The sequence below is a fragment of the Panicum virgatum genome, chromosome 5N, assembly GCF_016808335.1.
Source record: "Panicum virgatum strain AP13 chromosome 5N, P.virgatum_v5, whole genome shotgun sequence".
NCBI lineage: Eukaryota > Viridiplantae > Streptophyta > Magnoliopsida > Poales > Poaceae > Panicum > Panicum virgatum.
In genome coordinates this window covers 57010771-57032854 of record NC_053149.1, presented here as the reverse complement: position 1 = coordinate 57032854, position 22084 = coordinate 57010771, and the positions used below count along the sequence as shown (strand labels likewise).

At 50.8% G+C, this 22084-nt stretch overlaps 3 protein-coding genes across 3 annotated transcripts; 2 read left to right on the top strand and 1 right to left on the bottom strand.

The window, feature by feature from the left end:
• Nucleotides 1-1100: 1100 nt before the first annotated feature.
• Nucleotides 1101-4713, top strand: LOC120676622 (coiled-coil domain-containing protein 25-like). The gene is made up of 6 exons (XM_039957936.1): nt 1101-1437; nt 2092-2219; nt 2939-3042; nt 4108-4195; nt 4276-4337; nt 4429-4713. The coding sequence occupies exons 1-6, from the start codon at nt 1325-1327 to the stop codon at nt 4579-4581; spliced, it is 648 nt and encodes a 215-aa protein (XP_039813870.1). The 5' UTR covers nt 1101-1324; the 3' UTR covers nt 4582-4713.
• A 1088-nt stretch (nt 4714-5801) lies between these two features.
• On the top strand, nt 5802-7540 carry LOC120671922 (receptor-like protein 51). The gene has a single exon (XM_039952186.1). It carries the CDS (start codon nt 5997-5999, stop codon nt 7239-7241), a length of 1245 nt encoding a protein of 414 aa, XP_039808120.1. The 5' UTR covers nt 5802-5996; the 3' UTR covers nt 7242-7540.
• A 4148-nt stretch (nt 7541-11688) lies between these two features.
• Nucleotides 11689-16632, bottom strand: LOC120671975 (cellulose synthase A catalytic subunit 4 [UDP-forming]-like). The gene is made up of 13 exons (XM_039952255.1): nt 16464-16632; nt 16277-16380; nt 16111-16162; nt 15873-16020; nt 15054-15320; nt 14616-14958; nt 14387-14524; nt 13746-13871; nt 13428-13640; nt 13102-13348; nt 12824-13023; nt 12356-12709; nt 11689-12273 (listed from the first exon to the last, which is right to left on the bottom strand). The coding sequence occupies exons 1-13, from the start codon at nt 16630-16632 to the stop codon at nt 11689-11691; spliced, it is 2946 nt and encodes a 981-aa protein (XP_039808189.1).
• Between the last annotated feature and the right edge of the window lie 5452 nt (nt 16633-22084).

Here is a 22084-nt window from a genome sequence, read left to right as displayed (position 1 = left end):
GATCGCTGATCCAAAAATACTGCGACCAAAAAGTGCCGAAAGGCCGACGAGAACGGATAGGGCGAATCTTGTGCTCCTAGGCGGTGTATCTCAGCCGCTCGTAGTCGTCGGCGCTGCCGCGTCGGACGGGCCGCCTCGACCGGCGCCGCGTCACGTTCCGTGGCGACGAAGCGCTGCCAACCCCATGGCCCTGCGCTCGTGAGTCAGATTGGGATCTCCTCCCCGGACCCCATCGGCTACCCGTGGCCGGGGGGCCGATCGTCGCCTCCGTCCGCGCCGCTTTCCACCTGCGTCTTTCGGTCGGGGCCGCAGCCGCACACCCATCCTCGTGGGAGTGGGATCGTGGCCATCCCCGTCCCCTCCGTCTGGCCCAATAAACTCCGTCACCTCACAGCCTTGCGCTTTGCTCTCGCTTTGCAGGCTCGCAGTCGCAGCATAGCAAGCGCGGCGCACGGGGGCAGTGAGTGGGGCGGCGGTGCGCACGGCACGGAGGAAGCCAGGAACGGACGGGCGGGCGGTAGCAGCAGTCGCCTCGCATCCACTGTCACCGTGACACTGTGCTCGCTTTCTCAGCGACGAGACTGGTGCGCGGAAGAAGCACGCCCGGTTGGGTTGGGGGCCGTTGCTGAGGGAGGAAAAAAGGGGGGCCCTGGTTTGGCCGGAAATAACCGCTGGGTGGAGAGAGGCCGGCCTCGCTGTCGCTAACGATCCGGCGCTTTGAGCCTTTGACGACGCGACCGGCGAGGCCGATGCAGGTCAACTCGGGTAGCATATCCAACCCCCTTGCCAATTTGCCATGTCAGTCTCAGGTCAGGCGAGATTACCAGGGGGCGCTCTCTGCCTTCCACAAGTTGGTGCTGCCGTGGCAGGGAGGAGGAGGATTAAAAGAAAGCGAGAGTGGAGAGGGGGGAAGCAGTGAGGAAAAGCGGCGCTCCAAGGGAGCCCCCCCCCCCCCCCCCCCCCCCGGTGGAATTTTTTAATCGGATCCATCGTGGTTCCACGTGGCTGCCCAACCCCTTCGGGGCGAACGGCGAAGAACCACGAGACCCGGTCCGGTCCGGCCCCGCCCGACGCCGTTAAATACCCGCCCCCGCCTCCCCGTCGCCTGTTTCGTTGCCGCACCGGCCTTCCGCGCCCCCTGTCTGCCCCTTGCATCCTTCCCCCTTCCTGCTTCCTCCCGCCTGAGCTGCTTTGCCGCCGACAGAGGGACACCTGAATATACACGCCGTAGTAGCCGTTGAGTTCAGACTTCAGAGGCGGTAGGTTGGAAAAACGAGAGAGGAAGAAGAGGTCTGAAGGAGGAGGAGGAGGAGAGTTTAGCGTGATGGTGCTCTACTTCAAGGCGCGGCCGGACGCCGGCGACTACACCATCTACATGGGCGCCGACAAGAACGAGAACGAGGAGCTCATCAAGTACGGCCTCCCCGAGGACGTCTGGTACGTCGCCGCTCGTCGCTCTCCATCATCTATCCCAACCCGGCTGGGCCTCCTCTGGCTTGTGCGCCCCGCTCAGCCATGGCGATCCATGGCTCCGGGGCGCGTGCTCTGCGTCTGCGTGGTCTGCGGCATTGCGCTACGGCGCATGCGTAGCGGAAGGCAGACGCAGACGGTAACCGGCGCCGCCGCCGGCGAGCACGTGCCGTGGCGCGGCGAAGTTAAGCCCCGGAGCGGATTGACGCGTGACTCGGCCTTGACGAGGCTGGCGTGGACGTCCCATCCCGACGCCTTCCCCAAGTCCCCCAACTATAGGCAACTGCCAGCCTACCAAGATACGACCAAAAAACTGCAGCTGCGCAACCAGTTGGACGTCCATGTCCAATTGTCCATCGTCATCTCGCCTGGCCGCGCTCTGTCGCTTGTACAGGTCTTTTTGTTCGCTCGCTGCTGGGCTGGCTATGTGAATCTAGCAGAATCTCTAGTGTGTGATTCTAGTTAGCCTGCAGGGGGGGTCTCTATAGTTACTACCAGTACGTTGATCGATGAAAAGAATAGTACTAGTAGTTACTCATCTCGATCGCATAACCAAACAAGATTAACATATGGGTTGACGAGGAGTTGTAATCTATGTGCTGGTGGCGTGTGGCCCTGCAGGTTCCATGTGGACAAGGTATCCTCGGCGCACGTCTATTTGAGGCTCAAGAAAGGCGAGACGATAGACACCATCAGCGAGGGCCTATTGGAGGACTGCGCGCAGCTCGTAAAGGCTCATTCCATTCAGGGTAACCTCCCATATTTTTGCAGCGTTTGTTTGATAAGAAGCATCATCCTGTGTTTCCTTTTCGTGGCTATAGTATAGCAGCACTCATTTCGGTTTCAAAACAAAATCTCGCTGAATTTATGCACACTATTCCCATAAAAAAAATTTAAGCACACGATCTAGCACAGCGATGGCGCCTAATTCATGGTTTCAGCTAACTTTTGTGTTTGTTTACTTCAATTCGTGTATTCAAATTTTTGTATATAATAAAAAGACAAATAATTTGAAATAAAAAATGACTAAAGGTGTCGTAGAACAGTTACGTTTTTCGTTATCATGATTTATGGGCGAGTAGGTTTCCTAGGTAAGAACAGTTAGCACGCAAACTGTAGTTAACTACCTGCATCTCCAATTATGCTGTGCACGGGATGACGGGAGAATCAAAAATAGAAGATGGTGTGACCTGTCGGGCGTTCGCCTGCCCTACAAAGCTTCAGCTCCACATTGCATGTTGCGCCTGGAATCTTTATTTTTTTTTCCCCTCCTACCAATCGATGGATCGATCGATCTCTTTCTCTTTTCCTGCAGCAGCAGCAGCAAATGGCCTTTTCTTTCTCCTGTATTATTGGCGCTGCACGGGACCACTTGAATTATCTCTGCGCGTATTGATTTTTGGCCGATGTGATTTGTTGCGATCATGGCATGGAAACGTGACAACAATTGAGGTGGCTTCTTGTGCAGGGAACAAGATGAACAACGTTGAGGTGGTCTACACGCCCTGGTCTAATCTCAAGAAGGCCCCATCCATGGATGTCGGCCAAGTTGGCTTTCACAACCCACGGATGGTAATCAATCAGCACTGTTCCCACGAAATGCATAATAAATCATCTTGTTAAAATGCCCATGATTCTTTTTTTTAGCATGTTAATTGATACTACTTTGCCCGGTAAAATATATACTAATAATGGCTTTGACTATCTCAATATGTAAAGGTTAAAGCATAGAATAATAATAATATTATTATTTAGTATAAAATCATATTTTTGTAGATAGCATTTAATACAAATTGCTAGCCAAAGCAGCCCTACAGAGAGTCAGAGACCTTACCTGTGGTCCGTGGACGTCTAAAACAAATGTGCATTCTTTCAATGCGGTCGCAGCCGGGATGCACGACTTTGTATGTGTATATACATGAACTAGTTAGTAGTGTCGCCAGTTTATTTTGCGTTAGTCAGCAGAGCTCAGTTTGCCTCAGTAATAAACGTGAAAATTGGGACCCTTGCTACATTTTTTAATCCATTGGATTAATAAAACGTTATTAGGGCTTTGCTACTTGAAAATTGGGGGCTAGCTCATCTCCATTTGAAAAGAAACCGTTAAAATTGTAAAGGGAAAAGGTGAGGAAACACCTCAGTGCTGCGAAAGTATCTGGACAGACCACTCGGTCTGGTTGTAGCATTTTAATCATGTTCCAATTGCCGCATGCCTTGCATTATTGCATCCAACCTTTTCCATTATACATCACACTGAAAAGCATTTTTGATTTTTTTTTCTTTAGGATTAGCTATCATATTTGTTGGACAGATATGAATCCTTTTGCATGTCTTTATATTATTATCTCGTGCCTGTAGCTAGTCTGGTATCATTTGCGGTTGCGGATACTTACAATTGACAATAATGAGCAATCCTGAAAGTGAGAAACCATGTCATCTGTTTTTCTTGCTAACTTTTTTTTTTGAAGACTTCCTTGCTAGCTATCCCAAATTCCTTTTCTCTGCCTCCAACTCCAGTTATAATCATGTTATCATGGAACTGAATCCAAACTGATTATTTTTCCTGTGTCAGCTGGCTGACCTAATATATGAATTTATCTGGTGTAATTCACAGCAGCTATATTTACTGATTGACAGGTCCGTGTGCTGACAGTTGAGAAGCGTGTCAACGAGATCATCAACAGGTTGAATAAGACCCGGGTAGAACGCCGACCAGACCTGAAAGGTTCGTTGCATACACTCGCAACAACACGTGAACCATGATGCATGGCACGGAACTTCAATCTTTCTAGCCTCTGTATGCAGCCGAGAAAGAGGCATCGAACGCGGCGGAGAAGGCCGAGAGGAAGATGCAACTGAAAGAGAAGGTATCAGCTATTTAGCTATCTGTCTGCACTCTGCATATTTGCATGCAAATCTTTGTACTATTGCTGAGGAATGATAACTACTCGCGTGCAGAAGCGGAAGGAGGAGATGGAGAGGCTGGAGAAGGAGAAGTGGGCAGAGATACGGAGCTACAAGGGCCTCATGGTCGCCGAGAAGATGACGTCCAACCGCCAGATCGCCTCCGCCGGCAGGTCCATGCAGGAGATGGAGGACGAGTTCGTCTGAACTCTGAAGAATTACTGTCGCGAGTACCTCTCTGCGTGTGTTACGTGTAGCGATTGTGTGTCCATATTCTCCTGATCTTGATGAGCTAGTCACCTAGTGATGATCGAATAATCATTCGATCGATTCCTGATATATATATATATATATATATATATATATATATATATATATATATATATATATATATATATATATATATACATATGCTGCTAGCATGGACATAAAACTACGAGAAAAGAATAGGTGTATACGGTATACCAAACAAGGGAACAACTGTCAGTCGAGCTGCTGGGAGAGACGCATGGATCCGATGCAACTGATGCCAAGCTCGAATCATACAGTCTACGTTACGTACATGGTTATGAATGATGACTACATCAATCTCTTGTTTTGAGACAAGTCCGATGATCTTTTCGGAAGAAAAAAAAGACAAGTCCAATGAGCAATAAATCCATCAACGTCAGGGGCGTCGCCATCTCTGGATAAACTCTTCGCTTGCTGAGTGGACATCGCGTCAGACCAAACTGAGCAGTGTGGGCTGTGGGCAGATCCTCAAGGCCCGAAGCACGCACGGGAGCGGCCCTGCTGCGCTGCTTGGATAAATGGGGGGAAACCTTCTACTGTATTTGTAGCTCATGGCCCTATCCTCCTGCTTTTGGGCCGCTTGGATGAAATGCGGGTTGGGCTGGGGACCGCGCGCTGAAGTGGTCAGTCCCAACTCCCAAGTCCCAACGGCCAACCGACTCCAACCGCAACCCGACGTGCCCGGCAGCGGCGGTGTCACGGGCGCGCCGCGCCGTGGTGACGCGCCAGACCGAGCGCACCGGCACAGAAGCCACGGAGGATGGGAGGAGCACCGAGCTCGTTCCTGCCGCACGGCACCATCCGGAGACCGGAGTTTGAACGGCCACTGTTCCCACGACGCGATCACATGAGCGGTGGCAGAAGCCGAACAGGCAACAGAAGAACACCCCCCTCTCCTTCGACAAGCACCGCGCTGCTGCACATCCGGCTTTACCGGTCCCGTCTTTCCACAGCGGTCAGTAGGCCGCGCAGTAGGAGCACGAGATAGGCTGCACGGGTACCCAGGCAGGCACGCTGCTGCCAGTGCCGCCCCTGCCGCGGCCGCAGGCCCGTCTCTGCGCGCCCCGGCGCGAGCACACTGCCCCCGAAAGCGACCGTCCCCCAACGCCCAGCGGCCAGCAGCCCAGCACCGCGCCCCGTCCGCGCGCATCCGACGGCGCAGAGCGCCCCGCCGCCCCGGGCCCCCCACGCTCGCGGAGAGCGGCAGCGTCGTAAACCGCGCGCACCGCACCGCTCGTCGTCCCGTCCCTCCTCGCGGCTTTGAAAACCTTTCTCGGGCTCCCACCAACGCGCGCTCGCAGCTGGCGCGTGCGTGCTCTGCGTCCCCGGGCATGGACGCCGCCGCCCCCCTCTTCCTCCCTTGCCTTCTCCTCCGCCTCGCCATCGTTGCAGCCGTTGCGGCCGCGGCGCCGCTGGACCCGCAGCAGCTGCTGGCGCTGCGCGCGCTCGGCCTGGGCGTGCACCCGCGCGCGGACCCCTGCGGCGGCGCGGGCGCCGCGGTGAACGCGTCGTGCGACGCGGGGGCGCCGTTCCGGCGCGTCACGTCGCTCGCCCTCACCAACTGCTCCGGCACCACCTCCATCTCGGCCGCGGCGCTCGAGGCGCTCGCGCCGTCGCTCCGCGCCCTGGCGTTCGCCGACTGCCCGGCCGCACCGCCGCGGACGCTCCCGCCGGAGCAGCTCGCGTCCGGGCTCCGGGCCTTCTCCTGCACCGCCTCGCTCCGCCGCCTCTCCGCGGTGTGGCTCTCCCACCTCGCCAACCTCACCGAGCTCACCGTCGCGGACACGGCCCTCGCGACGGGCTCCCCCACCGAGCTCGCCGTCGTTGTCTCCCACATGGAGCACCTCACCCGCCTGACAATCTCCAACGCCAACCTCTCCGGCTTCCTCCCGCACCACTGGCACTGGCCCAACCTCACCCACCTCGACCTCTCCGGCAACCGCATCACCGGCGCCATCCCGGATACCCTCACGCTCATCGGCGGCATCACCCACCTCAACTTCAGCTCCAACGTCCTCAACGGGCCGATCCCCAACTCCATCGGGGACCTCATTTCGCTCACCACCCTGGACCTATCCAACAACACCCTCTCCGGGGGCATCCCCGACACCGTTTCCACTCTGCCGGAGCTGGAGGTGCTCAACCTGGGCTCGAACCGGCTCAACGGGAGCATCCCACTGTTCCTGTCCGAGATGCGGGGGCTCAGGGAGCTCAACCTCGAGAACAACGACTTCGACGGCATGGTGCCCTTCAGCGCCAAGTTCCTGTCGCGGCTGCGCGTGTTCAGGGCCGCCGGGAACGGCAAGCTGTGCTACAACCGGTCCGTGCTGTCCGCCGAGATCGCCGTGGGCGTGGCGCCGTGCGACAAGTACGGGTTCCCGGTGCTGCCTCCACCGGCCACGGCGCGGTCGGAGCGCAGCGCGGACTACGACGACGGCGGCGGGGACGCGGAGGCGGACGCCGGCGCCAACACGAGGGGCGGGCCCAGCGCGGCGGTGCTCGGGGCGGCCATCGGGCTGTCCTGCCTGGCGTTCCTGGTCATCTTGCTCGTCTGCCTCTGCAAGGTGTGCCGCTGAGTGATGCGCGGGTGGCAGCGCCCGTGTCGCGCGCGATTCCTCCGTCTCTTTTGCTCGAGCGGTGGTTTTTACTCGGCTCTTGTGTTGCGCACCGTGCCGTCTGCCGTGAAAATGTATGAAGTACGGTAGCTTAGGATCAATCGATTCTTAATTTATTCTGTATTTTTGACGCAGTTCTCCGCTCTTGGTCGGGTTTAAGCCTCTGAGAGCTTGAATCAGGAGCAGGGAATTGTTGTATACAAAAGAACATCTTTTGGTTGGAGGTTGGAACGTCTGCAAGTGCAGGTTGTGGTTTCTTCGATGTTTTGTGCCTGTATTCTTGTAAAATATAAGGTTGGTATTTCAAGATTCAGAAATAGCAAGATCATCCTTTCAAAAAGAAAGAAAGAGCAAGATCAATCCAAACCATGAGAGCTAAACCAATAAAAGCTACTGCTGACACAATGGTACAGTGCGACTTGCAGTAAACACGTGCTATTGCTGAGGTTGAAAATGGAACATGTTCTCGTGATTCATTGTACGATGATCGAGTATTTGTACTCCGAAGTCTGAAACACGAGTCCGTGCGTTTGGGCCCTCTGGCTACTGAACAGTGAACACTGTACGTACCAGTAGATCCAACTGATCCTGTTGAGCTCGCCATGGTACGAAGTACGAACACAGATCACTGTGCTTGCTGGAATCCGGGCAACATCAACCATCAGCTCACGAATCTGGCATTTGATCGCCGCGTCGCCGAGCGAGGCCCGTTTGGTTGGTGTGCCAACTGCCGAGAGTGGCGAGCAAGACAGCGGCCTGCGAGCGCGCATCGGCCTGGCGGTTTTCAGTTTTAGCTCGCTCCTAGACTTAGGGAGCATTTTCAAATATATGTATGGAGCATTAAATATAGTTGAAAAAATAACTAATTACACAGTCTAACAAATTAGCATGAGCTGAAACTAATGACATTAATTAATTCATGATTGGACATTAATTATCGAGTAACAACGAAACGTGCTACGGTGCTTAAATCCAAACTTTTTCACAAACTAAACACCCCCTAAGTAGCCCATGAAAAGCGCCAAACAATGTCATGTCGCGACATGTTAGAAGGAGCTAAGTTAACAGGTTCTTCGGTTCGGTTTGTTTATATTCTTGATTTTCTTAAAGAAATTCGGTTTGAAAAATAGAAACATATTGATTCCAATAAATTTCGGGAACCGAGTATTTCAGTTCTCAATTCTTTCGATTTGGTTTCAAGTCTAACTGAAAATTCTAGCAAAAGCTAAGATAACCGAAATTTGGACAATACTTCCTGTATTTTAGAGAATAATAATTGAGAAGGAAACAATAATGATATAGTAAAAAATACATAGCAATTGAAATATGAGACATCATACATAAACTTAATATACTTTTACAAAATGCAAGGTTTATATAATCGATTCTTTCGGTTAATTCGGTTAGGGAGTAGGAATCGAGCTTTTTTCAATTATTTCGGTTCCTTCCTTTCCTGAACTGAATATGGAATCATTTTTTTCAGTTTTGATTATTTCAGTTTCGGTTCCGGTTATTTTGATTCGGTTGTCGGTTAAATTTGGCGCCCCCAGCTACAATTGCTTTAGCGGGTGCTGCTGTTGGTATTGAAAACGGTGCTGCTAGCATTCGGACGTCCGATTCATCGAACGCTACAACAAAACATTAAAAATTAATTAGTGCAACATCAGAGATCACTATTTGCAACACAAAAAAGTGATACGACTGTGTCGTTCGACTCTAGAACACTATGTTTCATGCAACATCTATTGTAAAACATGTAGAAATAATAGTTGCAACACTTATGATTAATTATGGTAACGTATATCGAAGGGTCCGATTTCTTTTAAGTGTGCTCAGTTTCTGGATTCATTCGTGGCACGAAATACTGCATTCGCAACAATCGACCCACCGTCTTTCTTCCTCGACTCATGCAGAATTGAGAGTTGGATTGGATGCGAAGACTCTGCGATCCAGCGTCTTTGTTCTATCCGACTTATGCAGCCTTCAGGCTTCAGGGCTACGTTTTCGCCAACGGCGAGGCCATGTTTGGTTAGCCATTACATCACAATTTCACAAAAAGACGAATGTCTGTATGGAGTACTAAATGAAGTCTATTTGCAAAACCTTTTCAAAGATGGGTGTAACTTTTCGAGACGAATCTAATGACTCAAATTTCATCATGATTGGCTACAGTGATGCTACAGTGACCGCGCTCAATTATTCACTAATCGTACGGTCAAAGGCCTCATTAGGTAGAGAAAGTGCTACAGTACCATAGTTGTGGAGATAATTTTGTGATTAGACTTTATTTAATACCCTTAATTAGTGGTCAAAGTGCTAAAAAGTTTTCTTCAAAACTTTTTCACACTCCATCTAAACATGGCCTAGACGATCATGTAATCCTGGGTCCGTCCGTGCGGTGTGGGTCCCTCTCGTCGGCCCCAACAGTCCAGCAACCTAGGCGCTACGGCATTGGTCGCTTTATGAGTTGTGGCTACTGACTGGTGACTGGTGCTGCTTTTGGCAACTGCGAGTACTTGTCCGGTACTACTTGGCCGAGCTCTCGAGTCTTGAGATCCGGAAAAAAAAAAGCGCTGCTTGCCGCCTCGCCGTATCCTCTACTTGTTTCGAGTATAGCAGAGGTATGAAGATACTCCTCCATTCAATTTTGATAAATATATTTATATATGGCACAATAACCAAGGACAATAAGTGTGCTTATCAATCTAATAAATATAATATAGATTTTTTTGTTGGTCCTCCAATATTTTAACCGAAAACTCCTCGTTACTAGTGCTATTTATTGCTATAACTCATACCAATAACAAATGTAACTATCATTTTTGGATATTTAAGTTTTTGATATATATCTATTAAAATTAGATGGAGGGAGTACATGCATGCACCGTGTATTTTTTACCTGTAGTAACCGTAGTAAGTGGGCCCGCAAGCAGCAGAGCACCGCTAACAGCCACTTTGGTGGTGTCAATTTGCCGCCCGGAATGATCGCCGCCCTTCATGATGGCAAGGGCATCATATGAAGCGTTGATTGATTCCCCGGCCCATGAGTCACGACCCTAACATTACTGCAAGGCCCACCGCCCCGCCGTGCAGAGCCACCGCAGCAGCGGCATGCAGGTGTGGCCAAGTCTGAAAGACACATACTTAATTCAGTAAAGCCCTTCGAGTTCTTGGAGATTTGGCTTTAACGTAGTAGGAGCCATCACCGCAGCCCGCTAGGCATCATTCGCGGCCACGCCACGCACCGCTACCCTAAGTACCCTTTTGACAGGTAGGATTAGTCTGTCTCTGCGTGCTCTCGTCTCAAACGCAGTTCGTGGCAAATTAGGTGGTGGCGGCTTGGTGCTGGGCTGCTGATGCTGCTAAGGGAAGGAAGCGTGCCCGCATTCAGTCATCAGTGCTGCCTTTGCTGAAAAGGAATGCGGACGGGAGTGTTTTTGCTGACGCACCACTGGAGCAGAGGGATCGATGATCGTGTTCGTGCGGCTTGAGGGTGATAGGCCTATGGTGGAGGAGTTCGGGTAGCCACTCGGGGCTTGCAGCGGGCTGTGGCTCATGGTGTGGCACAGCGTTAGCGACGATGCCGCAGTTCGTGGCGGCTTCTTTCGCTTCCTCTCCCAGGTTGTGGTGGTGTAGTGTTTTGTTGCATGTGTTGTTTGCGTGCGTTGTTTGTGTGGTGGTGGTGTTCGCTTCGGCGCGTTATGTACGAATTCTTCTTCTCCTTATATGATGTGGTAGTGCTTCTGCCTTTTATTTTTTAAAAAAGAAAAGGAATGCGGAAAATGGGATAGCAGATCTGATCTTTGTAGCGCTGAAGATGCAGTGCAGGGCTCAGAAAAGCAGGTGTTCAGAAGTCCATGCTACTGGATGATGGCAGCTTGTGTGCTTGGTACATCAGAGGGTTTCTAAAGACTGAGTGCCCGTCATGTTCTTAGCGTTCACTGATCAGGCTCTTTCCTGAATTAATGGCGTATCATTTCTACGGCAGGCCACTGCACGGAATGATGGAATTCAGACGCGTAATTATCACTCATGCAACCATATGCTAAACACCACTGCAATTCCAGGTCCCATCGATGTAAATGACCTTCCCTTTTCGGTATGAAAGTATATTGGCACCTTTTTCTTGCGTCCCTATTTGTGATTTTTACACACACTTCAACATAACAATGCCTTCTCACAATTCAGGCGAGTTTAACATTTTAACTCCAAAACTTCTCATAACACATACAAAACCAATGAGCAATTGGATGCCAAATAGTACTAATCTACAACAGATCTTTCAGATCCTGGGGCAGAGGCGACAGAGGGAGGAAACCAACCGCCCTCGCTCCAGGCAACCACATCTGCAACACCAGAAAGACAAAAGACATCGTCCGCGGCACACCACCGGCTGACCGGCGGCCCCTCAGCAGATGACTGTGTTGCAGTTGGTGCTGTTGATAGGCTCGGTGCCTCCGACGAAGGGGTCGATCTTGACCCAGAGGAGGGAGAAGACGGAGGCGAGCAGGACGGACCAGAGCACGACGATGGTGGGCGTGCGGTTCTGGCGGCCCATGAGACCCTTGAGGAACGGGTACAGGTGCATGATCACCCACATGGCGAAGAACACCTTGCCGAAGAGCGGGCCCCACGACTCGTAGCCGCTGTTGAGCGCGTCGGAGAACCCGGCCACCACGCCCACCATGTTGAGCACCAGGATGGTGGTCGGCGGGATCAGCACCGTCGTCCACTTGAACACGTACAGCTCGCCGAACTCGGTGTCGTCCGTCGCCTTGGCCGTGACCGTGAAGTTGGTGTCCAGTCCGGCAATCATCTTGAGGATACCCTGGAACACGGCGAACAGGTGCGCGGACACGCCTCCGATGACCCAGAACTGCTCGTTGCGCCACCAGTCCTCGATGCCGATGCCACTCCACCGCAGCTCCAACACGCTCGTCAAGATGATGGACATGAAGAGGCCAAGAAACCATATTGTCGCGGCGTTGGACAGCTTAAAGAGGGAAACAACGGCTGGTTAACAACTTAACATTGTAGCCACCTGAATCCATTGCCAATGGTGAAAGCTAACTTACCGTTGGAATGATGAACTTTCCGGTGAGCAGGCAAATGGCAGGCAGGCAACAGTAGGCAATAAGAGGAAGAGAAGTGAACGGGTAGACGATGGTGTTGATGTAGGATAGCCTCTGAAGCCATTTCAGACGGCCACCACCGTAACCATACCACAGCGGGCAGTGCCGACTCAGGAAGATCTCAACGGAACCAAGAGCCCACCTGAGAACCTGGTGCAGACGATCGGAAAGATTGATAGGCGCTGATCCCTTGAATGCAGGTCTCACCGGCATGCAGTAGATGGATCTCCAGCCACGGCAGTGCATCTTGAACCCAGTCAGAATATCCTCTGTAACTGAACCGTAAATCCAGCCAATCTGACATTAAAAAAAAACAAGAAGTCATGCCTGATGAACATGGCAAAAGTATCTGAGGTATCATCAAGGCTGCGGTCATTTTAGAGGAAGATACTGAATGACAAGAATGCATACCTCTTTTCCCCATTCACTTTTCTCTTCATATCCACAGCTAATGACATGAATGGCTTCTTTAATGAGAGTAGATGGGTTTGCAGATTCAGGGACGCCCCCATTCTCCATAAGGGTTGATTCAATGAATACTGAGGACAGGCCAAAAGTCTTCTCAAAGCTCATCTGAGAGATAAGCATGGACCTCTCATACTCATCGTAGTCTGCAAAAACAGTGATACCACAATGAACATACTATCTCTGAGGTCAGATCCTCTGGCCCACCAGTTTCGTGCACTTACTGTCAATTTCCCGAAGATTGAAAATGGCAGACTCAAGGTCTTCTCGCCGAGAGTCCCTGTTGATTTCCCTCTCACTTCTTTCAGCCTTCTTCTTGGGACAGCAACAGCAACACCACGAACAAATCGAAGATTTTGGGAGGGCAGGCAGAGATGGAGGTCCATAACCATACAGTGCTTGCCTATAGAAACAACAACCAGTTCCCACATAAACGGGGCCTTGAATGCCATCAAGTCCTTTCATGTTAACCTATTCAATGTAAGAATGGACATATAAGTTATGTAAAGATACTAAGAGGCAAATGAAATGTCACTGGCTTAGTACTTACGTCAAAGAACACAACATTCCTATTGGCGTATCGATCACTGCGATCAATGCCATCGAACCTCTGTGGGAATTGTACATAGCAGACATCTCTGCCAACAGTAGGGTCCATCATGAAGCACATTGCTTCACGGACGGCTTTGCTGTTGTTAACATAGTGATCACAATCAAGATTAAGAATGTAAGGAGCATTTGTCAGGACAGCAGACACTCGGACCTGCATAATTAGAAAATTCCCAATTAGTTTAAAGTTCAGAGAAAGAGAATATTGTCATAGAATGAACTTCTATGTATGGTAAATTATTGCTGAAGAATGTCGTACCAGAGCATTCATGGCCCCAGCCTTCTTGTGGTGTTGGTAGCCTGGTCTTTTTTCTCTTGAAACATACACTAAACGAGGAAGTTCGTTACCATCAAAGTCCCGGGCGCCAGTCTCACCAAGGAAAACCTGTAACCAAAGGCCACGGGTATGGTAAGAGTAAGCTTCAAGAATAGGCTATTGCCAGTATGGAAATTATATGTTGGCATTCTAACAAGGATCAACGTTCCAGAAAAAAGGATCAACATGCATCCTATTAGTTAATAAATTGGCCCTGAACAATGAGATACGTTTAGCATATATAATAAGGTCCATTCATGTAACACAATTCATAAATAATATATTTGCAAGCAAGTCCAAGTGAAACAACACATGACTAGGTTGAAGCTGTTATAAAGTTTATTAATTTATTTTTCAATGAAAGGCACGACATATTTTGTATCGACCAAAGATGCAAGAAACAAGGAATTGATTATATCCAAAACTAAATTTTAAGTTAACATGCTATAAATTTCAGTAATCTATACTATACTAGAAACTTGTTCCTTAACAGAAGCACTATCCTGCAATTACTGTTAAAAAGGATCTGCAGTATGACTACAACATCTTGTACACTGATATTTAACTAGTGAAAAGTAAATTACCTGGATCATGCCAGGGTGGTCACGAGGATTATTCCCAGGCCATGGTGTACCGTCTTGCATGATCCAGCCTTCGTCAGGTGTCTTCTGAGCCTTGGCGACCAAAGCATTTATCCTCACCTTGTATTCTTCATAGTCTCTCTGTATAATAAATATAAAATTGTTTGCATAAACAACAAAAGACATAGCCAGTAATAATAAAACGATGTCCAACTGGGCAACCAAGCTCTACCTTCATAGCCCTACGCTCCTTGACAAAAGACGGGTGTATCTTGTCCTTCAAGTAGTCAATCTTCTGCGAGAAATAGAACTCAGGAGCTCGTGGCTCAATCGCATACTTCTTGCAAAATGGTACCCATTTTCTAGCAAATTCAGCAGTCTCGGCAAGTGATTCAAATGTGAGCATAGCAGAACCATCATCAGATACATAGCATGAGATCTTCTCAACAGGATAGTCCACAGCAAGAATAGACAATACAGTGTTTGAAGTGATCAGTGGAGGCTCTTTCAATGGATCCACTGTACTGACAAAGAAATCCACAGGTGCCAATCCAGAATCTTCACCATCTCCGTATCTGTAACATACACGAGAGGAGGCTTATCAGATTCTGATGATTACTGATGCGTATATTTAGTAATCTTATGTGCTATTAGGCTCTAGAGAACAAACCTTGCAATCAGCCTATCAACATAAGTCTCTCGATTAATAGGGTACCACTTGGGGAATTGATCCAAGATCCAGGAGAAACCAAACCAGATCTCACATATGACTGATGTCATCCAGAGACCAAAGGCACTGTAAACAGGATTGGTGATACGGTAGTGAAAGAAGAGCCCAAGAACTATCAAACGCATAATGATGACCGCTCTGTAAGGTGTAAGCTTGTTCTTTGATATTGGGATGATCCGGGAGAGCGGTTCATACGCATCTGTCAAACTGCAAGATTGTTCATTGTTACAAACTGAGGACAGAGATGTAAGTATAACGTTTTTGGGAACTTTATCAGCAAATCTCTAACTTGAGCTGCACACTTAAAATCAGACAGAAATACGAAACAAGAAACGATGATGGAGACTATTCTGCCACCTTTGTAAGAAATTAGATGCAGAGTTTAAAATATTGTAAATATGCATATCACCTTCAAGAATTAGTTGAATGTTTTGGTTAACTACTCCAGCATAGAGAAGTCCATGCTTTAATATCCTTTAAGACAGTAACTACAAGAAACAGCAAGTTCATTTTTAAATGCAGATGCTGTGGCCTGTGGGATCTCACGAGTATAAAACAATCCTTTGGCATAAGAAAGATAATCTTTTAACGTTGCTGACTATATCAGAACAATGATAATTTAAAATCATTCCCAACTTCATGTAATCAAATATGATTTAATATATCCACAATTCATTCATAATATCACTCTTATTCATAGAAAATGATAGGTCATCAATGAATCATAGAAAGATCTATAAATGGATGTTTGATCCTTACTCCTTTTCATCCATGATCTGTTCTTCAACAGGTGGTGCCTGTGCTTTTGCTGCAGCCTTTTTGGCTGAGGCTTTTTTCTCGTTCTTCTTCTCCTTCCAACTCTCCACCCTGTTCTTCCAGATGGGTTTTCCAGATTCATCATTCAGTTCTGCGAATTCGTAGTAAGGGTTGAAATTTCAGTACTCCCACAGCATCAGAAGAAGGAAATGGTACACTGACGATAAAGCAAGTATCGTACCACTACCAATTCCCGACAAGCTGCTCATGGTCCTGCCATGGCTTACTTCATCCTGTGCGTGCCAGCAAATTTCAGTTAATCCCAGTGTTAAAAATGCCAGAAATTTCTATATTTGTTAACTGCAGTGCTGCCCATAACCGAACAAGCATAGAGGGGGGAAATTTACCTGGCGATCATTGAGGTGGCTGCCCATGGTGACCCTCTCACGCAGGCCGCCGCCGGCGTGGTGGTCCTCCACCTCGTCCGCTTCAGCGACCTCGTTGCAATGCGCTGGAACAGAGAGCATCCACATTAGCATTGCCTCCCCCTCCCCAAAACCGGCAAAAGTACGGCCGCCGCAACGCGCGACGCACCTGGGTCGGTCGCGGCGGCGTACTCCCCGCCGCAGCGCGCGCACGTGGTGCGTCCCTCGGCGGCGTCCTCGTCGAGGCAGGCCCTGCAGAGCGCGTAGCTGCACGCGCGGCACGCGGCGCACGCGTCGTCCCCGCACGCCGCGCACGGCACGGCCGCCGCCGACTCCATCGTGGCTCCTCCTCCTCACCCCGATGGACGCGCGGTCTCGGGGGTCGGCGTGCGGCAGCGGGGAGACCGGGGTGGGAGAGTGCGAGCGAAGCGGCTAAGCGTGCCGGAGGTTGGAGGCGTGGTGATATAGCGGCAGGCCATGCCCGGAGGCGGTGCGGTGAGGTGGCGCTGGCAGGCGGTGGGTGGAGTTGGGGCGTCGGCGTCGCGTCGGCGGGTGGATGGAAACAATGGAAGCAAAGGGTTGGGTGAGGCGCCATGCGGGAGGCAGAGTGAGGCAGAGCGAGGGTGCGTGCGCGCGCTGCGGCGTGCAGCAGGTGGTTCTTCCCCGCGGGGTTCTGTTTTGCGGGGTTTCGAAGCGAAGACGACGGGTGATTTGGCCTCCGTTCCGCGGCGCGGCGTAACCTGTAAGACGGGCGGATCGGGGGTCGCAGGGGCGGTTGGTTGGCAGGTTCCGTTGGTGCGGTGGGGGTGGGTCCGCCGGTGCGGAAAGAGGAGCAGGAGGAGGAGGAGATCGCTGCCTCGCGCTGGGGCGTCGTTTTATCTCGACAGCCCCGTTCCCGAGATCGCGACGGCGACCGACGGGCGGGACGCGAGGCGAGAGCGAGACCTTGCTCTGCCCTTGCCCTTGGAATGGAGTGGATCGACTTTTTTTTCTTCTTTTTCACGAGTCGTCATTGTACCGGGGGAGTTTTGAATTGTGATGCCGTGGAGCTTCTGTTGGAATTTGGTCCATTTACGGTCCATTCAAGAGAATTTCAAAATAATATGTGGTTGGTTGGTTTGTCCATACGGCTAGTACAAGTAAGTGAACACCAATTTAAATATTGGAATACTTTCTATGTGTTGAATGGAGCAGTCAAGAGATGTGGTGTGTAAGGCTTTGCTAAACACACACTAACGCACGCGCGAGCACGTATCCGCGTCTTTTCACGTGTATATCCGTTGTGCACTGATTAGGTGCTAATCAATACCTGGTTAATGTCATAATTTCTAGTAAATTGTCATGACCATTCTGAATATGAAATGAGAAAACGGCTCCTTGAGTGCATCCGCGTCTATATTAGTGGACTGAAAATATTCAGGAGTGACTCTTTCTAAATTCCCTGCCATTCTTCTAACTCTTGCTGTGCTATAACATCGAGCTGCTAGATCTCGTCGTCCCTTTCCCTTGGCGTGCAATGAGAAGAAGGGTTGAGGGCAGCCGCGTCTATATTAGTAGACTAAAAATATCCAGGAGTGACTCTCTCTAAATTCCTAGCCATTCTTCCACCTCTTGCTGTGCTATAACATCGAACTGCTGGATCTCGCCGGCCCTTCCCTTGGCATGCACTGAGGAGAAGAGTGAGCGGTATCTCCGAACCCTTGTCGTCGTGAAGCCTGCACGAGGGACGGCAATAAGGTTTCTGGGCAGCGCAACTGCGCAACCGCTCGAAGCCGATCGACTGCGTTCTGCACGCTACAATCTGCACTGCATCGTCTCTTCACGAGGACAGAGCACTGCTTGGTAAGAGTAATCGAATTTAACATGAGTTTGTTTCGATTCGTTTTACTCTGTCAGTTTTTAATTTTGTTTGAGATAACAGTAATATTGTTATTTAAATTTTGTCTCAAATTAAAATCTGATATCTTTAAACGCATATTTCCAACAGCTTCGAAGTTCAGGCGTTCGGGAGACTTTGTTGGTACTGTAGTACGTGTTCCTGGCAATGCGTGCTCCAAGCAGCCGTGATGCTTGAAGCAGGGCACGGCCGCACGGGTCGCGTCAGCAGCTCGATGCGGTTGTTTTCTTCGTGAGAACTGATAAGAGCCGAGTAATATGATCCTTGTCCTCTGAGATCTGTATGTTGTGAACTTTTTTTTTTGGCGGGGGTGTGGTGGGGGGGGGGGGGGGGTGGAGTTGTGAAACCCGTGGTCTATGAAAAAGTGAGCGTGTGGTATGATGTATAAGGGGCGTGGGCCAAAAGAGCGTAATGCAAGTTAAGATTCGTATCCGGCTCAGCCCAAAGGAAAGCCCAAAATACCGAAACACGCTTACACGCCTCGGGCAAGGGCAACTTGGTTACTCAGAGAGCCCGTTCTACACGGAAAAGTTAAACGAAGCAAACAGATAAACAAACTAATTGAGCCGCATGAGAAATTGGATATATATATATGCCAACGGGTAAAATGGCCCAAGATGAAGAAGTGCGCAACGGGCCTACACTCTTTTCGTGCGATGGGCTCTCTGGTTTTTGTTGTCACTTCTGTGGGGGGAGAAAGATTTAGAGAAAATTTTTGTTTAGGATGGACTCCTACTATATGTATATGAGAAAGTAGTGCGGGATTAAATTTAGGAGTATCACCACATAGGTTTGTTTAAAAAAGAAAGAAAAAAGTACCCATTGGGATCATGCAACAAAATAACGAGTTGCATACCGTACTGCTGATTTCAGCACTCATGCTGTTGGACTATACGGGGAAAGTAAAGTAGGCTGTAGTGGGCGACAAACTGGAGCCTTTGCTTTGAACCAGTAGACAAGCAGGAAACCGGCATATTGGGAGGCTGGGAGCAGCCTGGCGGTATTTTGTTTTCCCTCTTTATTTACTCTTTCATTTTCAAGAAGCACCACACGTAGACACAGTCAGAAAACTAACCGTCTAATCGATCATCAGATGGCTTCGGCCGCTGCCGCTCCGTGCTCAACCACTCGTACGTCCTTGAACCCTGATCACATCCACACTCGCAGCTCGGACGAGACAAGACGATCAACGTCTTGGTCGAGCCGAAGAGAGGTTCCCGTTTTTATTATTGTTGTTACCGTCACACGAAGTCAATTATAGCAGCAAATATAATTGGGGCTAGAACGAGTCGGATAAGATGACTTCTTCGCCATCACCAATTTTATAGCAGCGAAAACGAGCCCAGCAACGTCAACCGAAGAACACATAAAAACGCCCGGCCCATGCTCGCCAACATTTCTCCCCCACGAGATTACAAAAATTGAGCTCCGGGCATGGCCAGCAAGCCCCCTTTTTACTTTAAGCTATCCTGACTTGGTTCTGAAAAAAAAGCTACTCCCTCCGTTCTTTTTTATATGACACGATTAATTTTTTTCAACTTTGACTAATATTATTTAATTAATTAGTTAGTTAAATAAAGTGAAATGAGTATCTTTACGTCTATTATCAAGAGTCTCTTGAATCTAACTTGAAGATTTGGCTATTGGCATAAATATTTGTAGAAAAGATGAATAGTTAAACGAAGAAAAAAGTCAATGGTGTCATATATTTAAGAACGGAGAGAGTATCCTGATAGCCCCTGGCGATGCCAAAATGCCGTTCCTCTCCTGGGCCCGGGGGAAACAGGGCGAGACCACAAGAGAGCTCTCCTGCCGGCCGACGGCGAGCGTACAGAACCAGACGCCTGCTGCGCGCGGGAAGTTTAGGTTGCAAGCCGTGGCACCTCGGCGTCCGTGTTCGGCCTGGACGAGCGCGCGTGATGTGAGTCGGGCTGGGCATTCGGTTCTAACCGAACCGATCGGTTTGGTTCTTCGGTTCCTACACAAATTCGGTTATCAGAAAATAGGGACCGATCGGTTCTTTTCAGAAGTGGGAACCGAGAAAATTCGGTTTCGGTTCTTTCGGTTTGGTTCCTGTTATAACCAAGTCACCTCAACATGGGCTCACGAAATCAAAAAAAAAACAGTCCTCCGCCGACCAGAGCCGCCGTTCGCCTCCTCGCCCGTTGCTGGCGCCACCACCACCGCCCTCGCGCAAGCGCTGGCCGCCGCCCGCCGGGGTGACTGCCGCCGCCCTCACCCGGCCTGCTGGATCTGCGCGCGGCGCGCGGAGAACACTGTTGTCATCGATGCGCCGTCTTCGTCAATTCGTGGCCGCACGCCGTCGATCCACCGCCCTCACTCCCTCTCGCGGCTGCGCGCCGTCGATCCGCCGCGGCCGTGCGCCCAGGATCCACCGCCGCCACGCCCTCCCGCGAGACGTGGCCGCGCGCCGAGCCGCCGAGGATCCGGCACCGCCGCGCCTTCTCGTGGCCGCGCGCTACCGCCGTCGCTCCGCCGGGTGGAAGGGAGGGAGAGGGCGGCCAGGCGTGGCGGCGCCGCGCCGAGAGGGAGGGAGGGAGAGTGGGAGATGGAGGAAGGGAGGGAGACGGGAGTGCCGAGTGCGGGATGGGCGGCTGGGACTGGGAGACGGGAGTGGGACTTGGGCTCGGGGATAGGGACAGCCGGACGGCTAGGGTTTCTGCGCAGTTGGGCCGGTGCTCTAATGGGCTCAAGTAGTTAATGGGCTGAATGTACCATAAGGCCGGTTCCTCGATTAACCGAGTCCAGGAACCGAACCGATCCAAGAATTTGATTCCTAAGAACCAGGAACTGAAAAAAAACCGAAATTCTCGGTTTCGGTTCGGCTTCGGTTCTCGGTTTTTTCGGATTCGATTCTCGGTTTTATTTGCCCCGTCCGAGATGTGAGGCCGGCGCCAGGCGAAGCTTCCGTGCACGCACGCGCGGCGAGGGATCAGGGATGGATGGGAACGACGGCCACCGCCGTGGCTGTCACCCTCGCGCGCCGCTACTGTGCCGTGCCCGTGCGCATCATCATCACGCCACGCCCTTCTCCATCTAGGCCGCCGCTCTCCAAAAAGTCCAAACTCTACTCCCTCCACCTTTGCAGCAACCGGGTGGGTGTCCGGAGCACCACCAACTGAACTGGTGTTTTCAAGGACTCGAGTCGTAATCCGCGGGCCCGAAAAAGGCCCGTGCCCATTCGCGCCGCGACCCCGCGACGGAAGTGTTGTTCCTCTGATCGGCAAAAACAAGGACGCTGTTGCAAGACGGCGGAGGGGGGGGGGGGGGGGGGACGAAAAGCTACTGCAGCGAAACGTCTTCGACTTGCTTCGGATCGAAGAACACCTCCATTTTTCTTCTTCGTTTTCTAGTCTTAATGTCGACACATCGTTGTCCTGATGCGTCGTAGCTAGCCCAGCAAGATATTTTTCCTTCCCCGTCACCGGAGCCGAGATCAAGTCAAAGATCAATCCCAAATTAATACGGGACCGCGATGCAGATCGACGAGGCTCCCGTCAGGCAGGCCGCAGGCCTGATCCGTGACGACCTCCGAATTAAACAATTCTTTTTCTCGCTAATGATTGAGATCACCGGCGACCGACCGGCCGGGCCGGTAGATCGATCAATCAGCACGGCCCGGGTCCTCCATCCATCCAGTTCTTCCTCTCGCCCAAGCCCAGCTCGTCGGTTTCTTTAGTGGCGATCCCGTCGCGAAACGCGGAGCAAGAACCGGCCCGCACGTCGCCACCGGCACGCATACGCAACAGCCGTTGCGACTACTGCTAGTTTACTCGCGCCTCCCACGTGGTGCCATTATATCTCCATGACCGGGGTTCCGGTTAATTATAACACGGGCGCCGAGGCTGATCGAGTCGAGAGGGGCCTTTGCG

Coding starts and splice junctions, on each gene's coding strand:
- LOC120676622 (XM_039957936.1), top strand. CDS start 1,325: ATGGTGCTCTACTTCAAGGCGCGGCCGGACGCCGGCGACTACACCATC. Junction 2,220..2,938: donor AAAGGCTCATTCCATTCAGG/GTAACCTCCCAT, acceptor CTTCTTGTGCAG/GGAACAAGATGAACAACGTT. Junction 3,043..4,107: donor GCTTTCACAACCCACGGATG/GTAATCAATCAG, acceptor ACTGATTGACAG/GTCCGTGTGCTGACAGTTGA.
- LOC120671922 (XM_039952186.1), top strand. CDS start 5,997: ATGGACGCCGCCGCCCCCCTCTTCCTCCCTTGCCTTCTCCTCCGCCTC.
- LOC120671975 (XM_039952255.1), bottom strand. CDS start 16,632: ATGGAGTCGGCGGCGGCCGTGCCGTGCGCGGCGTGCGGGGACGACGCG. Junction 16,163..16,276: donor GCCACCTCAATGATCGCCAG/GTAAATTTCCCC, acceptor TGGCACGCACAG/GATGAAGTAAGCCATGGCAG. Junction 14,959..15,053: donor GTTGATAGGCTGATTGCAAG/GTTTGTTCTCTA, acceptor TGTATGTTACAG/ATACGGAGATGGTGAAGATT.